This window comes from Alexandromys fortis, unplaced genomic scaffold, assembly GCF_014885135.2.
Source record: "Alexandromys fortis isolate MF-2015 unplaced genomic scaffold, M_Fortis_MF-2015_v1.1 scaffold_34, whole genome shotgun sequence".
NCBI lineage: Eukaryota > Metazoa > Chordata > Mammalia > Rodentia > Cricetidae > Alexandromys > Alexandromys fortis.
In genome coordinates this window covers 3,028,329-3,056,321 of record NW_026067933.1, presented here as the reverse complement: position 1 = coordinate 3,056,321, position 27,993 = coordinate 3,028,329, and the positions used below count along the sequence as shown (strand labels likewise).

The 27,993-nt window shown below is 36.1% G+C and overlaps 1 protein-coding gene across 5 annotated transcripts in view; it reads right to left on the bottom strand.

Annotated features, from left to right (window-relative positions):
* Cadps2 (calcium dependent secretion activator 2) overlaps positions 1-27,993 on the bottom strand; it is a 533,470-nt gene that overhangs the window by 170,176 nt on the left and 335,301 nt on the right. For all 5 annotated transcript variants that reach the window (XM_050145948.1, XM_050145944.1, XM_050145945.1 and 2 more), the window contains exon 9: positions 16,457-16,523. In XM_050145948.1, the coding sequence (XP_050001905.1) occupies positions 16,457-16,523 (67 nt within the window). The remainder of the gene's footprint in view (positions 1-16,456; positions 16,524-27,993) is intronic.

The window sequence follows — 27,993 nt, the reverse complement described above, 5'->3', positions numbered from 1 at the left end:
GAAAGGTGGGGATAGAGAAAATAAATTGTTTTCAGTTAAAGAATAATAATCAAATTTAACTTTTAGTTTTTCTTTACCCAGACTTCTCTCCAAGCAGAAACATGTAATCTGCATGTAAATTATTCTATATTAACATTCCTCAACACTTAGCTCAGAGTTTGAAACACCTTTCGTAGGTCATCTGGCAGTTAGAGCTCACATGATGAGGATGGTGACCTAATGTTTCCCTGCCAGGTATACTTATGTAGGAAACGGAAAACCAACCAGCCAGATGTGATACTACTCCACAAGCATTCTTTCCGTGTATTCACAAATCTGTATGCAACTCCTCTTGGTCCCTAACTAAGCATGAACAGCGAATAGATCTCTAGTTTTCCACAGTTACATAGGCATTGTATATCACATCTGTCTTAGTAAGAGAACTCTCAGACATTGTCTTTGCTTTATCCTAATCTGGTCTTGATTACAGCAGACTGATTACTCCTAATCCACTACCAACTCCAGAGTTCATCCTTATCTGTATTTCCACCTCATTTTGGTGCTATTAGTATGTTAGCGTTTAGTCACAGGGTACTTCACTGTTAAAATATATAATCGTATACATTAAATATCAATTTATATTTTATTAATATTACATTTCTCTAATATTAAGTACTTTCTGTCTATTTGTTTTCTTGCTGTTCACCGATTCTTGAATCTCATTTCATCATTTTGAATTTAGTTCCTTCCTTTAATAGAAGCTTTTGTGTTCTTATTCATAAATGACCGTCTGCTTTCTACTCAGGCAATCTGATCAGCATTTTGAAGGTAATATTCCATTTTTAAAGGGTTATGTGTCCAGGCTGAAAACTTTGGCGAAACTTCAATTGTATTCTCCTTATACTCAATCCTCCTCCTTTGTGGCTGTTGTTAAATGTTCTCTCTATCTTTGGTGCTGTCATGATGGTCAGTTGGTAAATGCGCTTGGCATCAAGCCTAACATGACTTGAGTCTGACCCCTAAGACTCACACAGTGATAGAGAGCAGACTCAGTGATACCTACACACATACATATGCAAATAAACAGACAATGTAACAGAAAGGTTGCTTTCCTTTCCACTCACTCTAGTTTCCCTGTGAACTCTTTGGGAGTGACAGGCATATCCTAGTTAGGATCCTGTGTCTCTTCTCTTGGATAATTTCAGGGAATATCAATTTTAGATCTTATCATTTCTAAACATTGATTTTGTCCCATTTTTGTTTTATTTTTCTTCCTTTCAATTTTATAAAAAAGTATCCTGGAGCTTACAGTCTTTCCTATATAGTCTTTAACCAATTATGTATTTCTTTTTTCTCCATCTGTCCATTTTGGGTTGGAGTTAATTTCTTTAGAGTCCTATAAATAGTTGCATTTGTGATCCTTATTGTAGTTTATTTTGATTTTTATTATAGATTCCTTCAATTTACTGTTTAACCTCCCCTTCTGTAAGATTCGCATCTCAGGGTCTGTATTTTTAAGGTATTTAAGTTCCACCTTTGGAAAGGGCCTGATTTAAATCCCTTGTTTGGTTTCCACAGTGTGATGTTCTGTTCTTACGTTGTGGGATCTTTTATTAAGTTTGTGAGACGGTTTAGAAATAAAAACAGCTTAAATCAAACTGTTCTATAGTTTATGTATGTGATAGTTTAATGGCTGAAGTCCTCAAGGATAAAAACAATCAGTTTAGTTTCATAATGTTAGATCATTAGCTATTTCAATATAACTTTCTCTGTGGCTATTCTATGAAGCCTGAGTAAATAACTGGTATCTCCATGTTCTTTATTCTAGATGTCCCAGGGTTAAGTCCAGGCCAGAGTATTTCATATAACTTTTCATTTATTTTATTTTTACTTATATGCTGCCCTCCGCTCCCTCTCTCTGTGTGTATGAGAGTTACATGTATATGACATGAACGCAGGTAAGGAACCATCCATGGAGCTGGAGTTGTAGATGATTGTGAGCCACCTGACTTGGGCGCTGGGAGATGAGAACCTGGGCCCTCTGCAGTGCAATATGAGCTTTTCAAACCTGAGCCAGCTCTTGAGAGCCTGGGTAATTATTACCTTTGATATTTCATTTATATTTAATAAAACAAAGATATTGAGTACAAGTTAATTGAAAATTTGAAGGCTAATTTTTGTATACATTTAGACCCTAAGTACAAACTCAAGTTTATAAGGCTGGGGGTAGATTATTGTCTTGGTTCATCATTTCTTGGATTTTTTTCGAATTTACTTATGATCTATATTTTAAATTCTGTCTCTGGGTATAGCTCAACTATGACTTCCTCTGATTAGACAATAAATATCAAGCATACCAGCTTAATCCCACACTCCAGCTGCCACTGCAGCCACAGACCTAATTCATATGGAAGCTTACATATTTTGTTTTTGATCTCTGGCCCTTTTTCTTATAATTCAGTTTAGCATATAAGAAGATGAATAATATATACAATCCAGTACTTCTAGGTGTTGGACAAGAAAACATTTATCTCCTAGAACTGGAGACTGAACCCAGGTTCTTGAATATGTTAGGCACACATTCTACCACCAGGTTCCATTCCTAACCCTTGTTTCTATGACAAAAGATCATAGCATAGCCTGGTAGTGAATTTTATAATCTTCCTGCTTCAGCCTCCTCAGTTATTGAATAATAGGAATGTACCATCACATGGTCATCTCAAAAAAGAACTGTTAGTATTACAACTAGACCACACCACCAAATGAAATACCTTAGCCAGGACTGTAATTACCCCCACCCCATGGACTTGCTGATTAAGAGATCTAATTTCTGTCTTTGAGATACGAACCTAAGAGACATCAAATGCCAACCTGACATCCCAGACATAAAAACAATTACAGTGCTGGGTCCAGTATATAAAATAGAGCAAAACGTGTCCATCTTGTTTTAGGGGTAAGTTATTGTAATTAGACGTTAAGGGCTTTGGCAATCGATGCTTTCACAATAGATTAGTAACAAAAGAAAAGATTATTTTGAGTATATAATTAATAAGCCTCGCATCTCCATCTCTTATTTGGGAGACTTTAAAACCATGGTAAGAGGAGTTCCCTGGCACATCATTGCCGTAATAATCCGAAACCTGCTGAGAGAAAGATGAAGAACACAGGAGGGTCTGACTTCTCTACACAGCTGGCAAATACCTCCAACAGTTACGAACAGAATATCACTGGGTGAAGTACTCCAGACACACTATTCATCTTGCCCACTTCAATCATTCCTTCACCCGAACTCCCATGTAGGAGAACATTAACTTGATCTTAAAAAATTCTTTCTATTTCTCAATCTAAACCCCTTACATTTTCCCCTAAGATCTTTAATACTGGTCTCCATTGCTTTTCTAACTGTATGACCTTGCCTTCTGTCTCCTTCTCAATGACACAACTTCTCCAGACTGTGCATAATCCAACTTTGGAAGTGTGCAGCTGAAATCTCTGCCCATGTTTACATGGAAGTTATTTAATTTAAATTAAAAAATGTTCTATTCTACCATATTTGAAAGTGCAATACTTTGGAGAGTGTAAACTATAATTTTTATCTTGTTTTAAAAACAAGTAGCACAAATAGCTCTTCTGACCATATGACATAAACTTCTTCCCTCCCTGTCCTCTGTCTAACATCTTCCATGCCCCCCTTAGTCCTTCTAAAATCCATAGCCTCTTATTCTTTATTATTATTGTTCCACATTCCCTCACAATGTATAAAAACAACCTGTTAAGTTTACTTAATACTATGCATACATGTTTAGGGCTAACCTTTTGTGATTGGTTATCTAACTAATCAAGGCTTGTTTCTGGAGAAGACAAACTCTCCCTCTCAGTAACCATTAATTGCTTAAGCTGTTCATCTATAAGGAGAACCTTTTGAGAATTCCCCTACCCACATTGGCATGTCAATTGGTGTTGTCATTTTTTAGGTCTTGGTTAAGTAAGTTTCTCAGCTAAGCTATACCACTTTCAAAAGCTAGCACTATGAAGATTTAGGAAACAAACTTAGAGACAGAATAAAATCCAGACTTGGAAAACAGCTAGTTAAGGTGTGATTACTAACACAACACAACAAAACAAATGTGTGTCTGTATTATTCATTTTATATCTATATGTGTATGTGTGCTTGATTGTTTGTTATATACACAACATATATGCAGTATCTGAAGAAGCCAGAAGAGGGCACTGGATTCTTTGAACTGGATTCTTTGAACTGGAATTACAGGTGGCTGAGAGCCAGAACATGTGGATGCCAGAAACGGAACCCAACTCCTCTCCAAGAGCAGCAACTCCTCTTAACTACCAAGCTTTCTTTTCAGCCCTGAAAAAGCTATTTTTAACTTCTTAAAAACATATGTAATCCATGAGAAATTAACCATTTCTATAGAATTTACCATGTAAAGAAAAAGAAAATGTTAAAACATTGGAAGGCAGTGTGAACTAAAAATAAAGTAGAAAAAGATAGTATTTTTAATTATAAAGATTACAATGTATAGAAAAATAAACTATTGAGTTTGACATATACATTTTCTCTTGTAGTATGACTAGAGCTATTAGAATTACGCATTTATTTTTATTTTTTTTAAATATTTATTTATTTATTTATTATGTATACAATATTCTGTCTGTGTCTATGCCTGCAGGCCAGAAGAGGGAACCAGACCCCATTACAGATGGCTGTGAGCCACCATGTGGTTGCTGGGAATTGAACTCAGGACCTTTGGTAGAGCAGGCAATGCTCTTAACCTCTGAGCCATCTCTCCAGCCCCTACGCATTTATTTTTATGCGTAATTAGTGTTACACTCTACTGAGCCAATATCAGCAAATATTGACCCAATGAATAAAAAGTTATTTTAGCATTGAGGACAACTCATTTTGATGATGTAGTAAGGATTTGAAGAGAATACTTTTGCAACTCAGACATTAGGATATTCTGAGGATTTGTAACTCACTAAATAAGTAAGAGTTGATCTGAGAGCTAGAATTTATTGAAAAAAATATATAATTATTTTCTAAAACAAGCTGTAAAATTATGATTCGTACCCTTGTGAGGGTGCGGTAGGAGAATTATGAGTTCTAGGCCAACTTGAACAAAACAGTAAGACATTTGCTCAACAAAACATGACAAAGCAAAAACAAAATTGGAATCTACTGTAACATAGTAGTTTTAAGAAATGTATGACAAAGTCATTATGTAAGACAGCCCCAGACTACTATCAAAGACGAACAATAGTACTGAAGAAAAAAGTGAATTAAGTAATAAGTCAAGGTTACTGATCTCTTTATTATTCATTTCTTCTCAAATATGTATGTAATTCCAATATCCAGAGGGCTAAAGTACAGAATTGCCTGAGTTACAGATTAAGATCTAGTCTTAAAAATCAAATAAAGCCAAACACTGCTACTTCCATCACCAACAAATAAGTCCTTCACCCCATGGAAAGGACAATGAAGTAACTTTGGGTAGTGAATTCTTCAGCAGAAAACAAAATATAGTAATAAAAGGTAGAGGGATTGAGTGTTATGAACACACAGGGATTGGGGGCTATGAAGACACAGGTATTGGATGCTGTGAACACAAAGGTATTGGATGCTATGAACACACCAGGGATTGTTGACTCTACTCTGCGTCTGCCTCCTTACTCATTACTTCTCTTCTCTTCTTTAATCTTTCACCCATTTTGTGGGCTGATTCTGACCATATCATTATGGGTAAAGCAAGAGCGTATGACTTTGGTGTTAAGGATGTTAATTGAAAGCCCTTACAAATGAGTAATAAATTGACAGAGACATGAAAAAGTGGCCATGCATCTAATTGCAGTTTTAAATACTATGTTGCTCTATTTCTAGTAAAATTATTCTGGGTAATTGTACTATAAATTATAAGATATTGTCTTACTACAATTCAAAAGCTTGTTCTTCCAAAGGATTTTTACAAATATTGTTAATATGTTTACATTGTTATCTGTTAAAGTATACAGACTTGATATACATAAACCACCAAAAGAGTGAAAATATTGTCATTTAAGAACTAGATATTAAAAACGATCAGTAGGTATCCAAAAGAAAAAAAAAACAGTGATGTTTATTCTTTATGTAAATTGGAAAATAGGCCCAGGTCCTGTTGACATTTATGTTAAAATTTTATTTCTAGCTGGATTCAAATAATAAATCACTCTTTAACAGCAGGTCACACAAAGTCTCAAGTACCAATCAAAGGATCTTGAAAGAAACTGAAGGCGAAAAACACAAATTTCAGCTTTAGAGGAATGAGTCTATTTCTAGAACATGGTCACAAAATGATGAAATCTTAAAAGGCTTGCTTAATTTATGTTTTACCTAAACATCTCAAAAACTACCCAATAGATTCAAAATCCCTTCTAGTAACCGGGCCCACAGGTACAAGGAGGAGTACAGATGGGAGAGAAACAGAATACCAACGGTGAGCAGAGTTGTCACTAGCAGTGCTGAAACCTGACCCGTGGAACAACTGGGAGCCTGCAATTAGGCTTTGGGAAGATCCCGGCTCCAGCAGTAATGAACCTACTAGTAGTAGACGCTGAGTCACAACTTACTTTTTTGGTTCAATAATGTGATGCACACTTCAAAATCCATTTGCTTACTCTAGAATTCCAAGAGCTCCGACTTTACCTGTTTATTTTACTAGGTCATGCTATGTCACATACATAAGGCTGATTCAACAAGGCATCTATAGTGGTAACACTATGGAGCTACTGTTTGCCAAGGATGGCCCAGAACACGTGGGATTCTGCTGCAAGGTCATGTGCAGGAGCCAGAGGTTGCCCTGCTCCATTCTCAGCCGGAAGCATCTACTTGCTCTGCCCTGTAGCAATGAGACAGGGGATTATTTACACAGAAGCATGGAAGTCTGACCCACGCTGGTCAAGTATTTTTTTTTTCTCAGAAGCTTCCTGGTGTACTACTGAACAAAGCTCACCTAATTTACTATATTAAAATAGAAAAAAAATCCCTGCAGCAATCATAAACATTTAATATTCTTTGCTCAGTCCACTTGTTTTTTTTTTTTTTTTTTTTTTTTTTTTTTTTTTTTTTTTTTTTTTTTTTTTTTTTTTTTTTTTTTTTTTTAGGTTTACTAGATTAATTTTATTAGAATGCTAGTTAGGTACATATCAACATGGAACTCTGTATAAACAGCTATGGTAACTGGATTTAAGTGCTCAGTTCACTTGTAATAACTCCAAAAAGAATAGATTTATTGGGAATTGGGGGAGACAGACAGACTTTAATCTGAGGACAGCATTAAGTCTGGTTTTAGCATCATTACCTTTGACAGGGCACTTTTACCTGATGGTGGTGGCCCCACATGGGATCCATGTCTGGGATAGGAAACCTCCTATTTTGTTCTTAATTGCCAACCTGCTTGCCACCTGCCCATATGCACACACGTAGGTGCTAACGAAGAGATTTGAGAGACCACAGCATCCAGGTTTGTATATGTATTACTACTGTAGGGATCGTGTTAACGGCTGGCAGCTTAGCAACTGCCGCCATCTCATTTCAGTAAGATTAAGGCTTTTAAAATCCTTAGCTGGAGATATTCTTGGCAGAGGGCAAAGGTGCTCCAGGAGTTATTTAAAATAATAAAAAAAACCAGAGCTTAATTTAATCAAGGAAAATGAACACATCTTCAAGATACTGACAGATTTGAGTCGAATATATAATATGATTATCTGTCTTGGCCAAATGGCATAGAGAGATCTAACAATCATGTGTAAATTCCTTCAAAAAAAAAAAAAAGGGGTAGCCTTGTTACCAAATGCTTAGTGATCTGCACATACTCATTTACTTAACAAATATGTAGTCTCTTTCTATGTTTGATAGAGTGCTAAGTAGATACTCTAGAAAGGGTACACATTAAAAACTTAAATGTATCCATAAAATATTTTAACTGGAGACAAATGTTCCAGAAAAATTAAAACAGAGAGCTGCAACAGAGAGTTGTTGGGATTTTAAATTCCGTGAGTGGATAAGACACATTTGAATAGGCAACATTTGACCTGAAAACTAAATTAGTCAGTAGAAAGAACAAGCCCCGGGGAAGAGAAAGCAAGTGCATTATGTTTGCAGGAAAGTATAGGAGTGGTCAAACCATCTGAGGGAAAGCAGGGGACTTCCTCTAAAGTTGCGTAGGCACTGAAATCCCACAAAACTCATATTTTTAGGCAGCACTGGAAAGGGGTCCAGAGACCTGGAAGATGCCAAGCCTTTGGCTCCGCAGCAGTGATGCTGGATTTTAGAACGGTAGGTGCTGATTTGTGACAGGAAGCTAAGGACCAGAAACCCGTAGAATGTTTGTTAGATCATAGTTATTTGTTATTCTAAGAGCCATGGGAGTCACTAGAAGGATTTAGGCAAAAGGGTATCTTTTTAAAAATTTTTCTAATAAGGCTAAATTTATTCGATACCCTAGAGTAAAAGTTTTGATCATAACGATTCAATAGTATAAAAAGTAAAAAAACAGATCTGCAGATTTCTAATATATTAATACAAAGTACATCACTACATAGAGTACATCCCTGAGACAGAGTGTGGAGGGGGAGAAGACAGTGGTTTAGGTCTAGTAATAAATACATAAACACAAAAGTGGAGATGATCTATCAAAGTATATTCTACCACCCACACTGCAGCCATAATGTACAAAAAATTCCCAGGTCAAAGTAACATAGGAGAATGGTACTGGCTGGACTCTGTGCTACTCAAGGGCTGTGGAGAACCAACCCACTCAATGAACAGTCTGTGTATGTGGGTGGTTTATACTAGGTAGGTTTTTCCCAAAAGGAAGAGACACACCATGTATCTTAATGTGAGTTATGTGTCAAAAGGTTATTTAGGTACCATGAAGAAAAGGTTATAAAGAAAATGGGGAAGTGGAAGAGAAAGAGCAGGATGCTATTGTTGGGGCCCATGTGCAGATGATGGTGGTCTCAGCTAGTTTGGGGGCAGAGTAGATGGACGTAAATGATCCTAAGTGGAACACTAGTTTTCATAATAAAAGAAGCAATACTTTATGATTGACATGGAAGTAAGAAAAAGAGAGGGATCAAAGACAGTCCCAATAACATTTCAGGGTATATCATACAAATGTTATGGCCACTGTAACTTTTTTTAGATATTCTTTGGAAAGTTCTAATTATATATTTTCACATATATATAAAAGTAAATATATGAGGATTATATTTTTACTTTATCATTGTTTGTATACAAAAACAAATTTCTAAGCAAGATAAAAAAGGTAGTTTATGGATATGATTTTTATTTAAAATAATAAAGTAGATAGATTTCTACCTGTTGACATGTGAGTGTTACATTTTAAAAAGAGACCAAAGTAACTCACACATACACACAGAAAAAAAAAGTCAATGACTGATTTTGTTAGAAATGGATATGTGTTTGTCTATGTACATTTAGGGAAAACTTCCAGCAATAGTTACTTGGCTATTCTTGTGCAGGAGCCTGGAGTAGATGCTATCTAGAAATGTTGATGGGGGTCTTGATAAAGATTTGTTTTGCTATTTATTAAACAAAACTCATACACAAATATTAAAGAAAAACAAAGTTCAGTGAATTGCAAGCTACTGCAAGAATACCTGCCTCCACTTGCTTCCTGTCTCAAAAAAACCAAGCTCCTCCTTGCTCCACTTCTTCTCCCTGGTTTTGTCCCATCCAACCCTAATAAAAAACCTATCTCTCTGACTAAAACGCTCTTTTTAATCAGATAGCGAACCCATGAAAGAATTCCCATAACATTTCCCCCTTTTTGTCTAAGAAGGAGAAATTTTAACTCTAACATAGTAAAACTATACAATAAGAATTATTATCAAATATTGTCCAAATAGAAAGGAAAAGTAATAACCTAAAAAAAACTGAAACTACATATAACAAGAACAATTTTCAAATAAGAAATACAGTTTCAAGGTCAAGTTCAATAGTAACTGACAAATTTATAGAGACTACTCCATTAGCTGTCCTTTTATGAAGAGTCCAAAGTTTGAAATTAGTACACTTTTTACCCAGGTTTAGGAGAACTATAACTGTAACTGTCTAGTCTTCAACTCCATCAAAGACATGAGAAGAAAATAATTATTACCTGAGTAAGCAGGAAGTGCATAGCAAGTTACTTTAAAAAATATGAGAAATGACAGAAACAGCTGGCTATCTGGACAGTTACCCAAAGTTACCAACATTGGAGCATTCATCTTTGCCATATAGGTCTAGAATATCTGACACACATTTTTCAGAAGCAGGAAATTTTGAAGGACTTCCTACCCTGTCTTGGCATTTTGATAGTCACTTTCCTTTGTGTCCTTCTTGTGCATACTGTCAGCAATTGAGGCATGGGCAGTTTCTTGCCTACATGGCTGGCTTTTGCCACAAAGAAAGCAAACTCCATATGGAGGTTCTTCAGTGCCTACCATCCCATTTTTGAAGGAGACTGGTGCTGCCAGGAGCAAGTGTGTCTTATATCAAGAAAAATTCAAGTTATTAAAACATTTTAAGTGTCATTTTCTGTATGTTTTGAAGTGTCTGAAGATTACCTATCTATCTAAAATATATCTCTGTATGAGCTTGAAAACATATCAAACATAACTATAAGTTTGATAGTTATGGGTGACTATTAACCTATATTTCTTAAGTATGCTAAATACTGTGTAAAGGTAACTTTCGAGGATTAGAATTTTACATTATATTGTTAAATGAACTGCATAGGTACAAGAACTTGAACAAAATTAGAAACACATATACAGTGTGTTATAACAAATATAACCTTAAATTTGTATTAATATACAAAAATCCATATAAATGTAAAATATTTAGGATTAGTATTTGCTTATTTGTTTAAAAGTGGATTCACTAATTTACCCTTTTATACTATCATTTCTATCCCCCCTTTTTTTCAAAATGAGAACTCTGAATCTAATCTCTTTTGTTGTCTTTTTTCTGACTATACCCAATAACAGTTTGTAACCAATCCCTGTATATGATGACAACCATCCATAACAAAGTAAAAGACCAAAAACCACCCACCCAACCTTTTGCAAATGTGGGTATTGTGTTATTTAATTTTTTTTTTGGTTTTTCGAGGTATTGTGTTATTAAAATTACTTCCTGATGTCTAGGGGCAATGGCATTTCTAGGGGTCCCTCAGGAAACTGAAGCAATGGTCAATTTGCAGAAGGGTTACCTATATCATTTGTTCCCAGTCTCTGAAAATGTAGGGCTTATCTGAAGTCCTGGCTGGAGTAGTGTATGAGGGTGCACCATCTCAGCTAGCTACTTGGGAACTGTCTTGAGCAGTTTATAGTCCAAATCCAATCTTTGGGTGGTGTTTATTAGTTCAGTAGCATTAGGACAATCCAAGTGGAATCATTGTTGTAGGGTCACACCATCCTTTTGGCGACTATACAGGTTGCTGTTAGGAGTTTATTGTACTCTGTGGATAGCTTAAACATATTTAATGTCACAGGTTGTAAATCTTGGGGAGATTAAAGGACCATGACTATTAAATACATCTAGGATACATAGTCTAGGTAATATTTACACTTCTGGGGTCTTTGAAGGAGTTAATGACTAAATAATTAGACTTAAAGTTTTCCTTAGTTATAATAAAAGGTCTAAAACTTTAGACTCACAAAGTTAGATAGATAACAGAATATTTTCTCTTATTTTGACAAATATAAATGGACTAGATATTGTAACTATAATTCTTAATTAATAACTTATTTACTTAGAAACTGTTTTGTTTTATATAATTTTACTATGTTAAAGTTAAAACTGTTTAATTAGACATAAGGAGGGAAATGTTATGAAATAATCCTTTTATACACTGTAAAGATTTGTCACTTGAATTGGCTTAATAAAAACTTGACTCACTGGTAGCAAGACAGGAAGTATAGGCAGAACAGTCAGACACAGAGGAGGCTGAGAAGAAAGAGGGCAGAGTAAGAGGAGTCACCAGTGAGACACAGAGAGGAAACAGGATGTGCAAGATGAAAGAGAGGTAATGCCACATGGCAGAATATAGATTCAGAGAAATGAGTTAATTTAAGTTGTAAGAGCTAGTTAGTAATAAGCCTGAACTATCGGTTGAGCATTTATAGTTATTATAAGACTCCATGTTGGTTATTTGGGAACTGACAGGTGGTTCAGAGAAAAAAAAATCTGCCTACAGGGTCTTTCATTTTCTACCACAAAACCATTTGTTCATATATTAAGTATGCCCAACTTATATAGTCAGCAACAGAGCCACCATTCTGATCATTGCTGATGTGACGGTCATCCCTTTACTACTTCAAACTGTCTTGTTGTACAAGCAATCAAATGCTACTCTAAACTCAAACTACAACTACCTTCATGTTCCATATGCACTCGTGTCATCTCAAATGCCCGTGAGGAGTTAATTTCAGTAGGTCCTCCACATATGCTGAGTCCTTCAAAAATCATTAGGCAAGGAGAGCCACTTATTTAGGTTTAAATAGAATACCGACCTGTTCCTGAGAAACGGTATTTCTCATGTGCTTGCAGCGTGTTCTGATCATTGCCTGTTAACATCCTGTGCCAAGTCAGCTGGTATGTAATTAACATTGTGTCTTGATCGCCTGCTGTTGTTTGCAGCAACTTCGAGTCATGATTCTGACACATCAACAACAAGCAGCGAACACTTGACACAGGGCCAACACAACATGGATGCCGACTTCAGTTTCCAGGGATGTCACACAGTCAGTCGTATTCCTGACCCCGGGTCTCTTCAGGCTACCACTCTACGGTTACTTCTTTGATGCAGCAACACTGTTTTGTACCTCATGGCACTAATAGTCCCCAGTGATTTTTTTTAAGATAATCTGTTTATCTTCAGATGAACTGTGGTTGTATGCATTAATTTAATCATAGCCATATGGAACAGGAAATATGAGTTTTGCCTCTCCTGTCAAATGGAACATGATTTGGACTTGACGTCATCTCATGCTAGACTAATCCTTAGAACATTGCATAATGCTCCCATATACACTTTATCTTATCTGCCCTGCGAGGGAAATAGTAACACATCCTCTGGCAGGCTTATTCTAAAGAGAAAAGAAGATAGATCATATATTAAAAGTGCATTAGGCAAATGTGTGCCATTGGGTAATCACTTAGTAACAATTAGATTAAACACATAAAAGATATGTTAATGTGTAAGTGCCTCAAGAGAATTTGAATTTTCATAGAAATATACAATATCTTGTCTATACAGCTATTTGAATAGATGTTAGAAAATTGTAAGAGAAATAATTACACTTAGTTAAATAAAAAAAACTGTTTCAAATCAATGATGATTTACATCCTGAAGCAGATTATCTGAAGAAAAATTGTTTCAAGAAATTCAATTCTTATTATAATATGAATTACAATATAATATCAAAAGTATAAATCATCATAAATGTTAAGACATTGGGGAAACATAAAAATATGTAAGAAAATTTAATTTTGGTAAGATTTCAAATATTTTCTTTGTAATTGTTCTTTTAATTTAACATGAACAAAAATTTATCTTCATTTTTAAAATTCAGTTTCTTAGTTATTAAAATAGATTTATTACTGAAAATATACCAAGGTTAGAATATAAATGGGATTGCAGCCTAAGTAGTAAGCTAAACAAATACTCAACATAAACTGATAATTTGCTTTCTGGTTTTCTAACTCTAATTTAAGTTGACATTTCTGCCTCCAATTTTTATGTTTGTATGGGTCTTTGAAAAGTCTTTTCACCTCAGTGGCTCCTCAAGTGTTCACTTGGAATGATGACTTTTCAGCTGGCCAAACCTGACTCTCAATCAATTTTTATGAGGACAAATTCTTGGGCTGATGGCCGGGTCTCCAGCTATATCACTCACATAATCCACACTCGCACGTGGTGATGAGATTCACATTATCACTAGAGCACCATTGTGCCGATGGCGGCAGCAGAAACAGCAGGGTATACTGTCCTCCCTATGAAAAGCGACTCCTTCACCTTTCAATAATGCAGTCTGCAGGTATGGACCTACAAGCTGTGTGCAGACAGAACAAGAGATGTCTTTAAAAACACTAATAAAAACTGCCCAGTTCCTCCCAATGGGTCATTCTCACCGAATCTCCATACATATCCATCTTGATTTTGAAGTGAGAGCATTCAATTTGTCTTCCCATTACATTTGGAATTGGAAGGAAGATTCAATTGTGTTTCAAACTTCAAAAAGTTATTGGAGAACTGGCATATATATTTCAACACATTTAGGCATAGGATTCTCTCAGTGTGTGTATCTATCTATCTATCTATCTATCTATCTATCTATCTATCTATCTTCTATCTGATATTTCACAAGTATAATAAATTCTAATTCAAGTTTGGTAGAATTTTTTTTTAAATTTATATTAAGGAGCATGTGAATTTAACAACGATTTTGATGCAAGTTGAATTTTACCTTTTAAAAGAAAATACATATTTTAGTTATCTGGAAAAGTTAGTTCCACATTTAATGTCCCACAAAACATACTGCTTTATAATTTCGAAATGTTTCTATTCCTTCTTATATTTCTAAATTCTCTAATAAGTGATATTCAAAGTGTATACATTTGTGTTAAAATTTTTGTCTCGTGGGACTACTTACTAGAAAATAAGAGAGGAAGCAAATGGTGATCTTAAGCCTCCCCAGGATTCAAAGCATTAGGCCAGCATTAACTTTTCAAAGCCAGTCTCTAGTTGCCTAATTTTCATATTGAACCAACAGATACATTGGAGACTTTTAGGTACTCCCTTAACAAACATAACCCGCTCATCCTCTAAAACACACATTTCCATCAGGGAAACAAGAGTCAGCTTAGTTGGTTCAAAAGTAGTTTATCCCCCAAATCATCTATTGGGATTAAAAAATTATCGGAGATTCTCTACAGATTCATGAAACAAAACTGAAAAAGCAGCTTTGTTCCCACGAAAAGTCAGTAAAATGCTTCCAAAAGACAAATCACAATGATAAGACTGTCCAATTAGGTGCAGATGAGACATTTATAATAGGAATAAGATTAAAATATCCAGAAAGATTTGTATTCAGATTTATTCATAAGCATATTTAGAATTCTGTGCCACTATAAACTTGATAACTGCAGAAGATGTTTAATAGGAATGGTTTGGGGGGCGGGTAGACTACTGAGAACTGTGAGTGGAAAACCCTTCCATAAAGCAATTGCCTGCCATTTGGATCAAAAGATTGTGTGTGTGTGTGTGTGTGTGTGTGTGCTGTATAATCATATGCACGCACATACACACATGCATAACTTTTATTATTACTATAAGCCATACAAGAAAAGCTTACACTTTAGCAAAGAATAAAATGGACTGGTGATCTGCCTTGTAGACACAACTACTTTTGACTGAATTTTAACACTTTTCATGGAGACACCATGCTGCCATGGAACATCAATAAACTAATTTTTTTCCCCCAGCAACTGATGGATGACTATATCTCTAGAAAACAGCAAATGATAATTTTCCTCCGTTGGCATTTCCCCATATCATTCTGATCTAGCCCAGTTAAGCTTGACTAATGTGGTAGCAATCAATGGGATTTTACAGGCTGTTCTGTGTTAGGATTCCGAGAGTGATTCTCTTTTCAGATAATTCCACTGAGAATGAAATAGTTTGAATTCATTCTAGAATGAAATGACTATTTTGAAATCCATTCTTTAATATAACTAGAATTTAATGATTATATTCTATGAACAAAGGCTACTTATGATTTTGAAAGGTCAGACGAACACATATACCAATAATGTATATTCAGAAGGCAATTACTAGCGGTGGACTATTTGATTTATAAGCACATTTATACGAATACCCACAGACATATTCGAAGAAAGCGAGAGAGTGGATGGACCACAATTTACATGCACACTACCTGGACGATGCAGTTTTTTTTTTTTCAAGGATTGTCTTAGCATCCTTTAGATCCTTTTAGGAAGTCTTGATTGTCAACACAATTTCTATAATAATATTCTCTTTTTGCCTTTTCCACACAGGGTTCACAGTGGCCCTTTGCAATGGCTATTGAATTTGATACCATAACTAGCTGAGCACAGAAGCTGACAAAGGAAAACAGTTGGATTCTAGTATACCAGACAACACAAAAATGCACAGGACAGGACATCAGTCATTTCACTATAAGTTGCTTGACATGTTTGAAATAAAAATATAAAAACATTGGCATACAACGAATCCACTACTTGTCTATTTTCAAATGAACTGCTTTTAAAATAATTCTCAGCTTAATTTCTAATGCAGGAATTATTGTGATATAAGAGATATGACACAAACAGGTAACGGTGTGAGAGTCCTTGTCAGAAAGCAGTTATTTAAGAGGAAAATAAATGACTGACCTGAACAAGAACAAAGTAACGCTTTTTCCATCTTTTCCAAACCTTCTGTCCAAGGGCATACAGGTACCTGGGAAGAAAAACGACAGAGTGCATGAATACTGGTGCCGCTCCGCATAGCCACATGCCTTCCCTAGGTACTTATGAGACCAGCCCGCTACAGGCAAAGTTTCGTTTCTCTGAAATCGGAGACAACATGCAGCTTCTGTGTTACTAGGTGACTGCGCTGATTCTCCATGCCTGAAAGGAAATTGATTTATGTGGCTTACAATTTGTCAGTCCTTACAGCAAATTGAACGAAGTAGGAGTTAGAAAGGATAATCAAAGAACCAGTTGGAATTTTATTTTCGCACATGTTTCTTAGGCGATACAGAGGCTATGAGCGAAGGAACTTGTACCGGAGTTCTTCAGCGCTCAGCCGACTGGTGCTGATGATGAGCATGGCCTGAGAAGGAGGTAGATACAGAACCAAGAATCCAGGGTGAAAGGTCATTGTCCAGCTGGGTGACCTCGCGATATGCCTGCACCAATATCCACTCCCATTTCTTTGCCTGTTAGAGGACAGCGCTGAGTATCCTGATTTCCAAGTGCTCTGTCATTTTGAGATTTATGTGGCTTATGTAAGTTCTTCACTGAACATTACTTTTCACTACGAAATTCAGCTAATAAAAAAGGTGACATAATTTAGTTTAGCACCATTTCAGCTACGGCTTTTAAATTTGCATGGCGTCTGTAATCTGAACTGAAATGATTAACCTGGACATGCATGTGGATAGAACATACGATGTATGTGTTCATATGTGTATGCAAGTGAATGTCCATGCTCTTGTGTATGCAAGTTCATGTGGAGTCCAGAGGTTGTTCGCAGGAGCTATTCCTTCTTATTTTTTGAGTCAGGGTCTCTCGCTGGCCTGGAGCTTGCTAAGTAGGCTAGGCAGGCTGGTCAATGAGCTCAAGGTAATCTACCTGTCTCTGCCTTCTCAATTCTGGGATTAAAATCATGTGAAACTATGCTTACCTTCTTACATGGGTTCTAGCCACTTTACCTACTGAGCTATTTCCCCAGTCCTGAGAATAGAACTTCTGTTCTTACCAATATAAAGGTTATTCAAATGAACTTAATCTATGCACAGTGCTAAGTAAAACAGAATGCCACCTCTAAGAGTTTGAGGGCTCAGAGGACTGACCTCTCACAATTTCACACTAGAAATTTTAGCCTCTGTCTTACAACTCACTTTTATGAAACAAAGCAAACTTATCCTTTCTTTCTTAAAAATTACTAATTTGAGATGCTTGGGAATGTATAGTGGATATATGGACGTTGTCTTTAATACCAGTGGGAGCATTAACAGGAAACCTTTCTTCTGAGAAATAGCATAGCAAGATGCAGAAATGCCTAACTTTCTATTATGGAGTTACTTGTCCTACATAATGTTGTATGTTTACAAGGACACATGGGGTACTACAATTTGCATTTCTGAAAATTGGTAACAAATGTTCAAGGGTAAGGGATGTATTTACTAAATGCTAACATGGTATATTCATAGTAAGAAATCATATCTTGTCGCTGAAATTATGACTTTGATAAACTTAATGAAAATGCAGAAAAAATTATAGATTATCATATGAAAGGTTCAGGGTTCATATTATTTCCATACTTAATGATTTGGAATTTCTAAGAACAAACATGAAGTAAATATCCTAAATATTAATAGCGGAATTAGAATAAAGAACTAAAGAGCTATTAAAGTTCAAAACAAATGGGCTCTTACATTGGAAGTGTCACCCAAATGGCCCAATCAAGTGTTCATTTGCTTTTAGACATATCAGCTAAGTGTGGGGAGTTCCTCTCTGGCAATCATAATGTACCTAAAGCCACTGCCTGTTTTTGTGGATGCAACGTGAACTCGCTTAGACATTGGTGAAGATGTTGGCTCTTCTTGTTCTCACCTGTTCACTGTTTCTTTCCAAGGTCTCCTAAATGCCCTTGCTTTTCGCCTCTAATTTCTCTTGTGGTTGTGGTGATAGGTGTTCAGCTGCTCTCTTTCTGTCTTTTCTATATAATTTTCCTCTCCTGAAATGCACATACCCATGTTCCTATTGCAGGGTTAACAACAGTGACCTAAGGAGCTTGCTACTGTGCACGTGATGGATGCTCTCTATAAAAGGGCACTAGCAGGATGTGTACCTAATAGCGGCTCAGGAGCCACAGAGGGCACTGGAATAACCTCTGCCTATGACCCCAGCCTGCCTCTCAGCTCTCTCAGAGCATCTCACTTTGCAGAGTGCTGGGCAGATGGGTCACACACAAGTGAGAGTGATCCACGAACCATCATTACCACATGCAAATTAGTTATGAGTGTTCTAAGCATGCAGGTTCTTTGTGAGGAGTACTAGTCAGATGTACATCATTCAAAAGGATGGGCCGATGAATTTAGAATAACAACTTCTAGTTTCTCTACAAACAGACAGTAGAGGGATATGTGTACGGAGTGTGGGAATAAATACATTTGGATAATAGTGGATGGTTTTATAAGGAAGAAGAATGAAAGAAAATTTGGTACTGGAAACAGGATATTTGGAAGTCGGATCTTGAGATGTGTGAGCTATTGCACTATGAGAAAGAATTTGTTTGAAAACACACATGAATGATATTGTCTAAATACATCCAGAAATGAACTGGTCGTAAGAATTTTATGGGCTCTACACATAAAAACGAAATGACAGTCAACATTGTAAACACTATGTGAAAAGCACACACTATTTATTCCTTGTAAAAATTTTAGCAGGGTGGTGTTGGTGCACACCTTCAAGCCCAGCACTTGAAAGGCGATGGCAGCTGGATCTCTGTTAGTTCAAGGCCAGCCTGGTCTACATAGTGAGTTCCAGGACAGCAAAGGGCACACAGAGGAACCATGTGTGGAAAAATATTCATATTAGTCAAATGCAATGTTTACCTAAAAATAGAAGCAGGATCTATAAGAAAATATATACACACTGAAAAAGAAACGTTAAAGTTTACATGTGCTTTGTTCTCACCATAAGTATGAGCTGTGTGATTGAGTCCCAAGGCCTAGCTGCCTTCCTCTATAAGAACAGATTCTTTTCATAAGGAAAGTATTAAAAATTCATGAGTGCATGAAGAAAAATGGTTTGCCAATACTGTTTTAAAATGGAAACTTTAAACTCACATAGTAAGAAATGATTAGGCTACCATTAAAAGAGATGCTAAAAATAATAATTCTAAATAATCACCTGTAGTCACTACTACAGTCAACTTGTGGAAGGCCAGGTTTCTTGTGTCCACCATGCTCAGTCCTTCCCTTATAGCCGCAGTTCTGTGTATGATTCTGCATCTGACCTCACTGTCCATTTCTACAATGTCGTTGGGATTATACAGCACACAACATTTTGTGTCTGAGTTTGAGACACATTTTTTTTTTGAAAACAATACGTCTGGGATTCATCCTTTATGTGTTCCAGGAGTCTATCCCATTAATTACTAAGCAGCATATTCCACTGTATGAACGTATTCCCATGTTGGCACGTGTGTGAGTTGTTGCCACACCTTTGCTTATGAAAAACTGAGTTCCCATGAACACTTGTGTGCAAGCCTTTAGTGTTTTCATGCTTTTCTCTCATTTTAGTGTCCAGAAACTAGATTGCTGTATCATATTAAAAGTGTCTGTTTAACTGTGTCAGAAATTGCCAGGCTGTTTTTCCAAAGTGATGGTAATTTGCTGCATTACCACTGGAAGTGCGTGAGAGTGCATCTTGCTTTTGTAATGAAAAAAAAATCACTGTTAAGAAGTACTCTGGCTATGTGGTCATTCTGACTCCACAACTATTTCTCATATGATTAAATTGAATACTTTGAACAAAGGCAAGGGCCTTTACCTCCGCCTTGAGGATAGTGGAGAACTCCTCGAACACTTTCCCTCTAAAATGAGTTCTTCAGTTTATAAGACCCTTGTAATGTTTAAAATTCAGAAGAGTTTAAATTCATTACAGACGGGTGCTAGGATTATTGGGAAGGGTTGAAGTATAGAGGAGCGAGGAAAAGGAGCACAACTTATTATTATATAAATACCAGGCAGTCCACTGATCAGAACACATCTTACAAAAATGAAAACATATTCTCTCTCAACCTATCTGAAGACCCAGTGTGGCTACTGAATCACCAACCTGACACTTATTCATTATTTGAAATGTTCAATACGAGGTTGCACATCACTTCTTTTATATCCCAGAAGATTTTTTTTAATTTTAGAAAAATATGAAAATTTACCCTGTAATGATGTTTAACTGGTTAACATGTGTTATTCCATACATATTAATGTTGGGATATTCATTAATTACTAAAAAAATATTCTCTCTAGAGATACTATACAATATCTATACTAATTTTTAGAGAAGTTGTATACAATAAATGACTTTGGATAGTGATAAAAGACAATTCTACATCTCTTTAACAATTTAGAAAGGGCCTCAGGACATCTTAGGGCCACTAATATAAACACCAATTATAACTACCTAATGTTCAACAAAAAGTTTAGCTATTTACCTATTTGGTATAAAATAGCGATATCATTAGGCATATCCTTAAAACCTATTTACTTGTTATTTGTGTTTTAAAACAGTATTATATTTTAAAAGTCAAGCTTACATTTCCTCTTGTCATTTAAATTCTTAACTCATTGATTTCTGAACAGGGTTCTACCAAACAAAGGTGGGGCATGGTGGGGTTATAAGTAAAATTGTTCCTCACCTTAGATGGGACAGAACTTGCTTAAAGCCCTAAGGATCTGCTGCTAGGTTGTCTTTCTTTAGACAAGAAGGGCCTCTTTCTTAGCATTTTGAAACTTGCCAAGTCATTGCTGGCTTTCTCTTGAATGCATGATCAACTCAATAATAAAGTTGATTTTAAAGAGTATGAAAATCAGACCTGCTAAATGAATGCATGTTTTTATCTTGGTGGCAATTTATAATGTTGCTCAATAAACAAGAGCCACCAAGCATGGCACAAGCGTTCTGATGAGCACTGTAGATTTTTTTTTCTACTTTGTTTTTAAAATGAGAGCAGATGCATTTATTTATATTGTTGGGGGGCTCACATTACTTATTTTCAACACCTATAGAATTTGCCTATATACAAAACATTTTAAAAATCTTTTAAAAAATTTTCAGTGAAAGACAAATAAAAGTAGTTTCCATGCTCCATTCTCTACTTCCATCAAAATATGGTCTTAGGAAAAAGGTTCCTTAGCTAGAGTCACATTTGGTCCAAGAATTATTGAAGGGAGTTCAAGGGGGATACTGTACTGTATATCTTCTTACACACTGCCAGTACTGATAGCAAAAATGCAGCTTCCCCCCACTGAAATGTTTCCAGAGCACCACAGGGCTCGTGTAACCAGAGTATTCTGAATTATCTGACACTAACTGTTCGGATACTATTTAAAAGTATTTGCTTTCATCAATACATCCACCTTAAGTGTTAAGAGGTTGCTCTCTTTGAATAAAAAATTATCGGCTTAACTTTAAAATCTTCTCTTCTTACACTGGATTAGGTAACAAAGAAATTAGCAGTTCTGACACAATGCTGGGGTTTAAAAGGAGGTGACAGCCTAAGTCCTTGGATACTGGATTTCAGAAGTCAGTCCAAACACTGCAAAGGTCTTAAAGTCCCACTGCTTCAGCCAGGGAGAGTTCTGTTGGAAAGTATGATTTTTTCCCCCAAAGAAACATGAATCATTGTCAAAAGGCAAGGCAAAAAAACCATCTAAATTATTCCTGTTTCATGGCCTATGACGTTTACTTTTGTGTACACAAGAACTCCATGAGGTCATATGGTATCTTCAAGTATCAGAGACATAGGAAGCCAGACTCTAAGACTTTTCAGTCTATATTTAAAATATGCTGCTAGGGGAAAGTTTCAAAAGAAAATAAAATGGCAATGGTATTTGCCTACTTGATCTTTCTCTTGCTCTCCATTCTCTCTCTCTTTCTCCCCATCTCTCTCTAATGGTCAAACCTAAAGATACAAAAGCTTCTCCCCATAAGGTAGACAGTATATTTTCAGCCATTTTTAGTCAACAGTTTCACCTGGTCATTAGCGTATCTCATTTAAAAATGCACAACCTCTTTGGAAGCAACACTGTTTTAAAAAATATTTGTTAACATATCAAGATGAAAGAAGTACCATGGCTACTTGTCAAGGTTTTCCTTTAGGAATCAACCTAGTCATTCCAAAGTCTCTCAGAAGGTTCTAGGGCAACAGGAATAAACACTTCTTTAGACTTATGGTGATCATTAACTGTAGGTATTCTAGTATGAAAATGATTCAATAACAGATGTACATAACAACATGAAGCTTAGTAGAAAGTAAACTTGAAACTAGACAAACCCCGGCGTAACTGCTAAGACTGCTTTTTTTTTTTTTTTTCTGTTATCATTGTCACTTACAAAAGTATTTAAAATGCTGTTATGGCCAATATTCCTTTGAACACATACTTAAAAGATAAATTATAATACAACATTCTGGGAATTATCTTTTTTTTAAGCCAGTACCTCAGAGGTACATTTTACTAATACATTAAATACTTCCTTTAAATAAAATATACGCCATGCTGATACACACACATACATACATACACACATATATACATAATCAAAAAGAGTTAATGAAGTTTGAAGAACTCTTTTTATAGTCAGTCTTAAAAATTGAGATTATACCCATCCTCTCACCCAATATGAACTGTAGCATGTATTTTCCTAGTCATAGTAAAGAGGCAGGTAATACTGTAGATGCCATGTTTGGGACAGGAAATGGTTATGAGAAAGAAAAGGTCCCATTTAACCAAACACTTCAAAAACATTTTATACAATCTCTCTAACTTGAAGATTATTCAAAGAATGCTTCCAACACAAAACTTCTCCAAAGATTTTACTAAATATTGTAGTTTGGTTTCAATTAGAATGGTGGCATACAATTCTAATAGAAAAGAGAATACGACAATTTATTTGCATAGAATCCATGCTGTGAGAGTTCATGGTTTACTTTACAAGGAAAAATCATCACTAATGAATATTTGAAAAACATAATTGTATACAGAAGATGGGAATTATTCAGCGCTTGGGGGGGAAAAAGGGACTATTACTTTGGGTGGATCACTTATGAGTCCCGGTTTCTATTCAAAGAAATAGAACAATCAATCTACATGTTGAATAATAAAGGCTTTTCTTCTCCAAGGCTTCATTTTTCAAGGGAAAATACAGAAAGAAAAAAATCAATATATAGAGTAGTTTAGTCCTGGAAAGGGCTTTCTTAAAGGGAAACCTCAGTCAAGGTTGAAAGAGCAATTAATGCAGGCTCAAAAAGCTGGGCCATTCTGATAGAGTTCGGTTAACATGTGGCAGAAGTAATCATCCACTTGTGAAAATGATTTTCGGTTCATTCTCAAACACCTTTCAGACACTCATGATCCCATTTAACTGACAACAATACAGGCTATCTGTGGGCACCATTGCATTTGATGTGAAAACCAATAGGGACCAAATGCCCTCGGGCACTTTCAGTCACCCAGCACCGCAGTCTCTGCTGCTTGCATAAAGGGAATCTTCCTTTCACTACATTCTTGCTTTTATTTAACTCCACAAGATTAAGCCTTTTCCTTTTCTTTTTTTTTCCCTTCTTTCTTTTTTTGGTTTTGTTTTCAGCTAAGGATGAGAAAAGAAACGGAATCAAGACAACACTGTGACCTGAGCATTAGGAAACCCAGAAATACATACTTGCCAGCTGGTTTTTATACATCTTGTACTTGCACAGGAAAGACTACAAAAGAATGGGTCTTCACCAAACAAAGTACCTGACAGTTGGAGAGAAGTTAAGGCCAAGTAAAACTTGAATAAAATGTTAGGCTTCCATGATGTGGGAACAGGAGACACAGTGACAGGCTTGAAGGACAGTTCCCCTCATTTTACTTAGGTAATACTCCTTATAGAATCAGAGTTCAAAGCCACTGCATCTCTTTTTAAGAGTTTTACCTTCTTAAATATAAACCTCAGCGGGCACTAGCGTTTTAAGAGCTGAATGTGGAAAAGGACCTTTATGAATCCAAACACGAGGCAAACAATCTAAGTCAAATTGTTTAGAGAAATCTTCCTCTGAGATGATAGTTCCCCAGCCAAATGTGGTGGCTCGTCCCTGTCATCACAACAGTTAGGATACAGAGGCAAGGAGGCTGAGAAAATGAGGCTGGCTTGTTCTGTCCAAGAAGTTCAAGACCAGTCTGGGCTATTTAACAATATTCCTTCTCATATAAGAAAACCTAAAAAGAGGAGGATATGCTAATATTTATCTTTGATAATTATTTGATGATATTCTTTTAGAACTCAATTAGCAAAAAAAAAAAAGTCCAAAATAGAGTTCTAATGGTACATGTCCTCTCAAAGGTGAATATTTTCAAAATTATATTAATTTATTTTCTTAAAACAAAATTTTCATTAACAAACTGGTATGCATTATGATATACAGCATGCATTTAAATAAGCATATATTATAGAATGTCTAGATGAAGTTAATTAATATTGTATTGTCTTAATATATTCAGTCATAGAATGAATATTTCATAAATGCACAATTCCTTGTTTTCCCTAATTTAATTGTTCTTCCCTCCCTTTTCATCTCCAGCAATTTTGCTGCTGTTAAATGCTAAGAAAAAGTTACTGATTTTTAAAGTCATTTTGCAATGTTCCAGATATAATGTAAAGGGTTAAGTATATGGACAATCTAGCCTTCCCTACCTAAGCCAAGCAAACATGCCCACAGCACCAGGAAGCATCATGGATCTTAAAAATGGAATGTCCCTGGGGCCCAGCTTGACATCTTCCAGAAGAACAACATTATGTAGCACATGGCAAAAAGGATCCCAGACACCTAAGATTTCAGAGAAAATTATTTACTGTTATGCCCTACTAATGGTAACTTCTCTTTAGGGCACAATATCTCCTTAAAGAAAAGTGATCAGACATGGCTGAACATTATACACAATACAGGCAATCAGTCTTTCAGGTTTCCACTTCTATAAATGGAGATGCTGATTTGCCTTCTTCATACTTAGAAGTTTAAGTGAAATAGATACACAAAACGGTCATATTCACAGTCATCTTTTAGCAATAAAATCAACAAGAATACAGCCCAAGATTCAGTGTGCTCCACAGAGTGCACAATGGATAGTTGCATTCTAGGAAACATGATAAAAAAGAGGTTTGGTGGGCAAATAAAAATGATACTGAGTTTTATGAAACTGAACACTTTCAGTGAGACATGGAGAAAGGGGTTGGGAGACAACAGTATGCACTGTGTCTCAGAACCCCAGGGTCAAAAGATTTTACAAAAAGATTCTGTTGGAGCCATGCTCTCTAATACAGTCTTGTGTGTAAATAAATCCTCACTCATACAAGTAGGCAACTGAGATTTTACATTTTGTTTAGAATAAACTAATGGGTCAGAAGAAGACCCCTTTTCACTTGTAAGGTGGCTAGGAATCTATTGATTTGTATCTGAAAAAGAAGAAAGTTTGCTTTAAAATTTGGTTGTATGCTCTTTGATGGCATCCATCCATTTACATGATTCCTGGAAGGTCTTTCACCCTTTAAACATTGTTTTGTTGGCTCAGTTAACAATGACACGGGTTGAGAACTCTGAAATTTTCATAGGCTGACTCTGTTCACTCATATTTTCATGATTTAGTTTACAAAGTCATTTATCTGAACCCCCCCTTTTCAGCATGTTTCAGATTTCCTATATTAGGTGACATGAAGGTATTTTTCTGATAGCCAGCCTATATGTAATCTAATGACCAACTTCTCACCACCGTCCTCAGCACTAGGGCTGGGTCTTTATGTGGTACATGTGCTGTAACTAGTTATGAATTACTGAGGAGCTATTCCTACCTTGGTCATTAGGAATAACTTTAATGTAGACCTAGTGTAGAAATGATGTAGAAGAGAACTCTCGGTAAAAGCTATTCACAAACCATATCAAGATAAACTAAAACACCTTTGCATTTCCCACAAATTGGTATTTATTTGGACTGAGAATAACCACGTGACTTTAGCAGCATAAAGTTACCCTAAAACTGAGTTAACACAGGAGAGCTAAGCAAAAAAAAAAAAAAAAAAAAAAAAAAAAAAAAAAAAAAAAAAAAAAAAAAAAAAAAAAAAAAAGGACACAAGTGAAAGCTGCTGTAGACACAGGGACAGAGACCTTCAGGGATGCACTGAGCCTTATACACTCCAAGGAGACTCCGAGTGCTTCTAAACCCCCGATAAAGACTGCCTTTAATTCAAAGTATCACAGAGGCCTTCCCCATCAGAATCAGTGTGGGTCCATGTCTGCAGACCTCAAAGTGACATCAGAAATGTAACCTCTACAATAAAGCTTTTTAAAGAACGTTGTTATATACAAACTTTGGGATCTGTTCGGTAGCAGTACAAGACTTCTTCTTCCAAGTACTGAACAAATGAGTCAGCTGGCAGATACATGATAAAGTAACTGCTTATGCTGATAAAGATGAAGCTGGGAAAGGTGCCTTGTTTCTACTAGAAATGGGCTTAAGAACTTCAGTGTTGTCAGATGGACTGCCATGGACAATAATGTACGGAACTATGCATAAGAAGATTTGACCCATGAGACGTACTCAGGGACAGGCAGAGTATTAAGGGCTCCTGTATGAAAGCTCACCTTTGCTCTGTAGCTAAGATGTTAGCTAAGTAAATTAAAAAGTCTGGGGAGAGAAGTGGGCCCATGTGATCAGAGAGCAGGGAGCCAGCAGGCGTATCATAGGAGTGCAGAAAATTGGGCCTGGAAACAAGCAGATGCAATTCGATTGGGCTTGTTGATTTGCATTTATCTTTATTTTTTGGAAAATAGAGATGAATGTGTAAAAAGAGGTGGGGAGTGTGCACATGGGTGGGACAGAAGGGAGAGGTAAATAGAAAACATGAATGGTTTTCTTAGGTCTTATACCCCATAAGTGGGAACATTCTGGTATGAATTTTATTCTTTTCAATGCCAGAAAGGGATCAGAAATATTTGTCTTTACTGTAGCAGACAGGCCTTCCAAGCTAGAGAATAAACCAAAGGACTGCTATTGATATTAGACTAATAACAGAACACAAAGATATTTAGACTGGAGGCCAATAAAGATGGCTCCCAGGTTAAGACCACTTGCTGCTCTTGAAGAAGACACAGGAGTAGTTCCAAGAACCGATAAGGAAGCACCCAAGTTTGTAACTCTAGTTCTCAGGAATCCAATGCCCTCTCCTGGCTTCCATGGGCCTCAGGCACGCATATATGCACACAAAACATCTACACACATGACCTTCTAAAAATGACTCTTGTCTGGTGAATAAGAGGAGATAACCTGGGGTAGTAGTACTTACTAAACACTTAGATGGCTGAAGCAGAAAGGTCAAAGGTTCAAAGTTAACTTGAACTAACTGACTTCCAGGCATACCCTCCTGCCAGCCTTGCA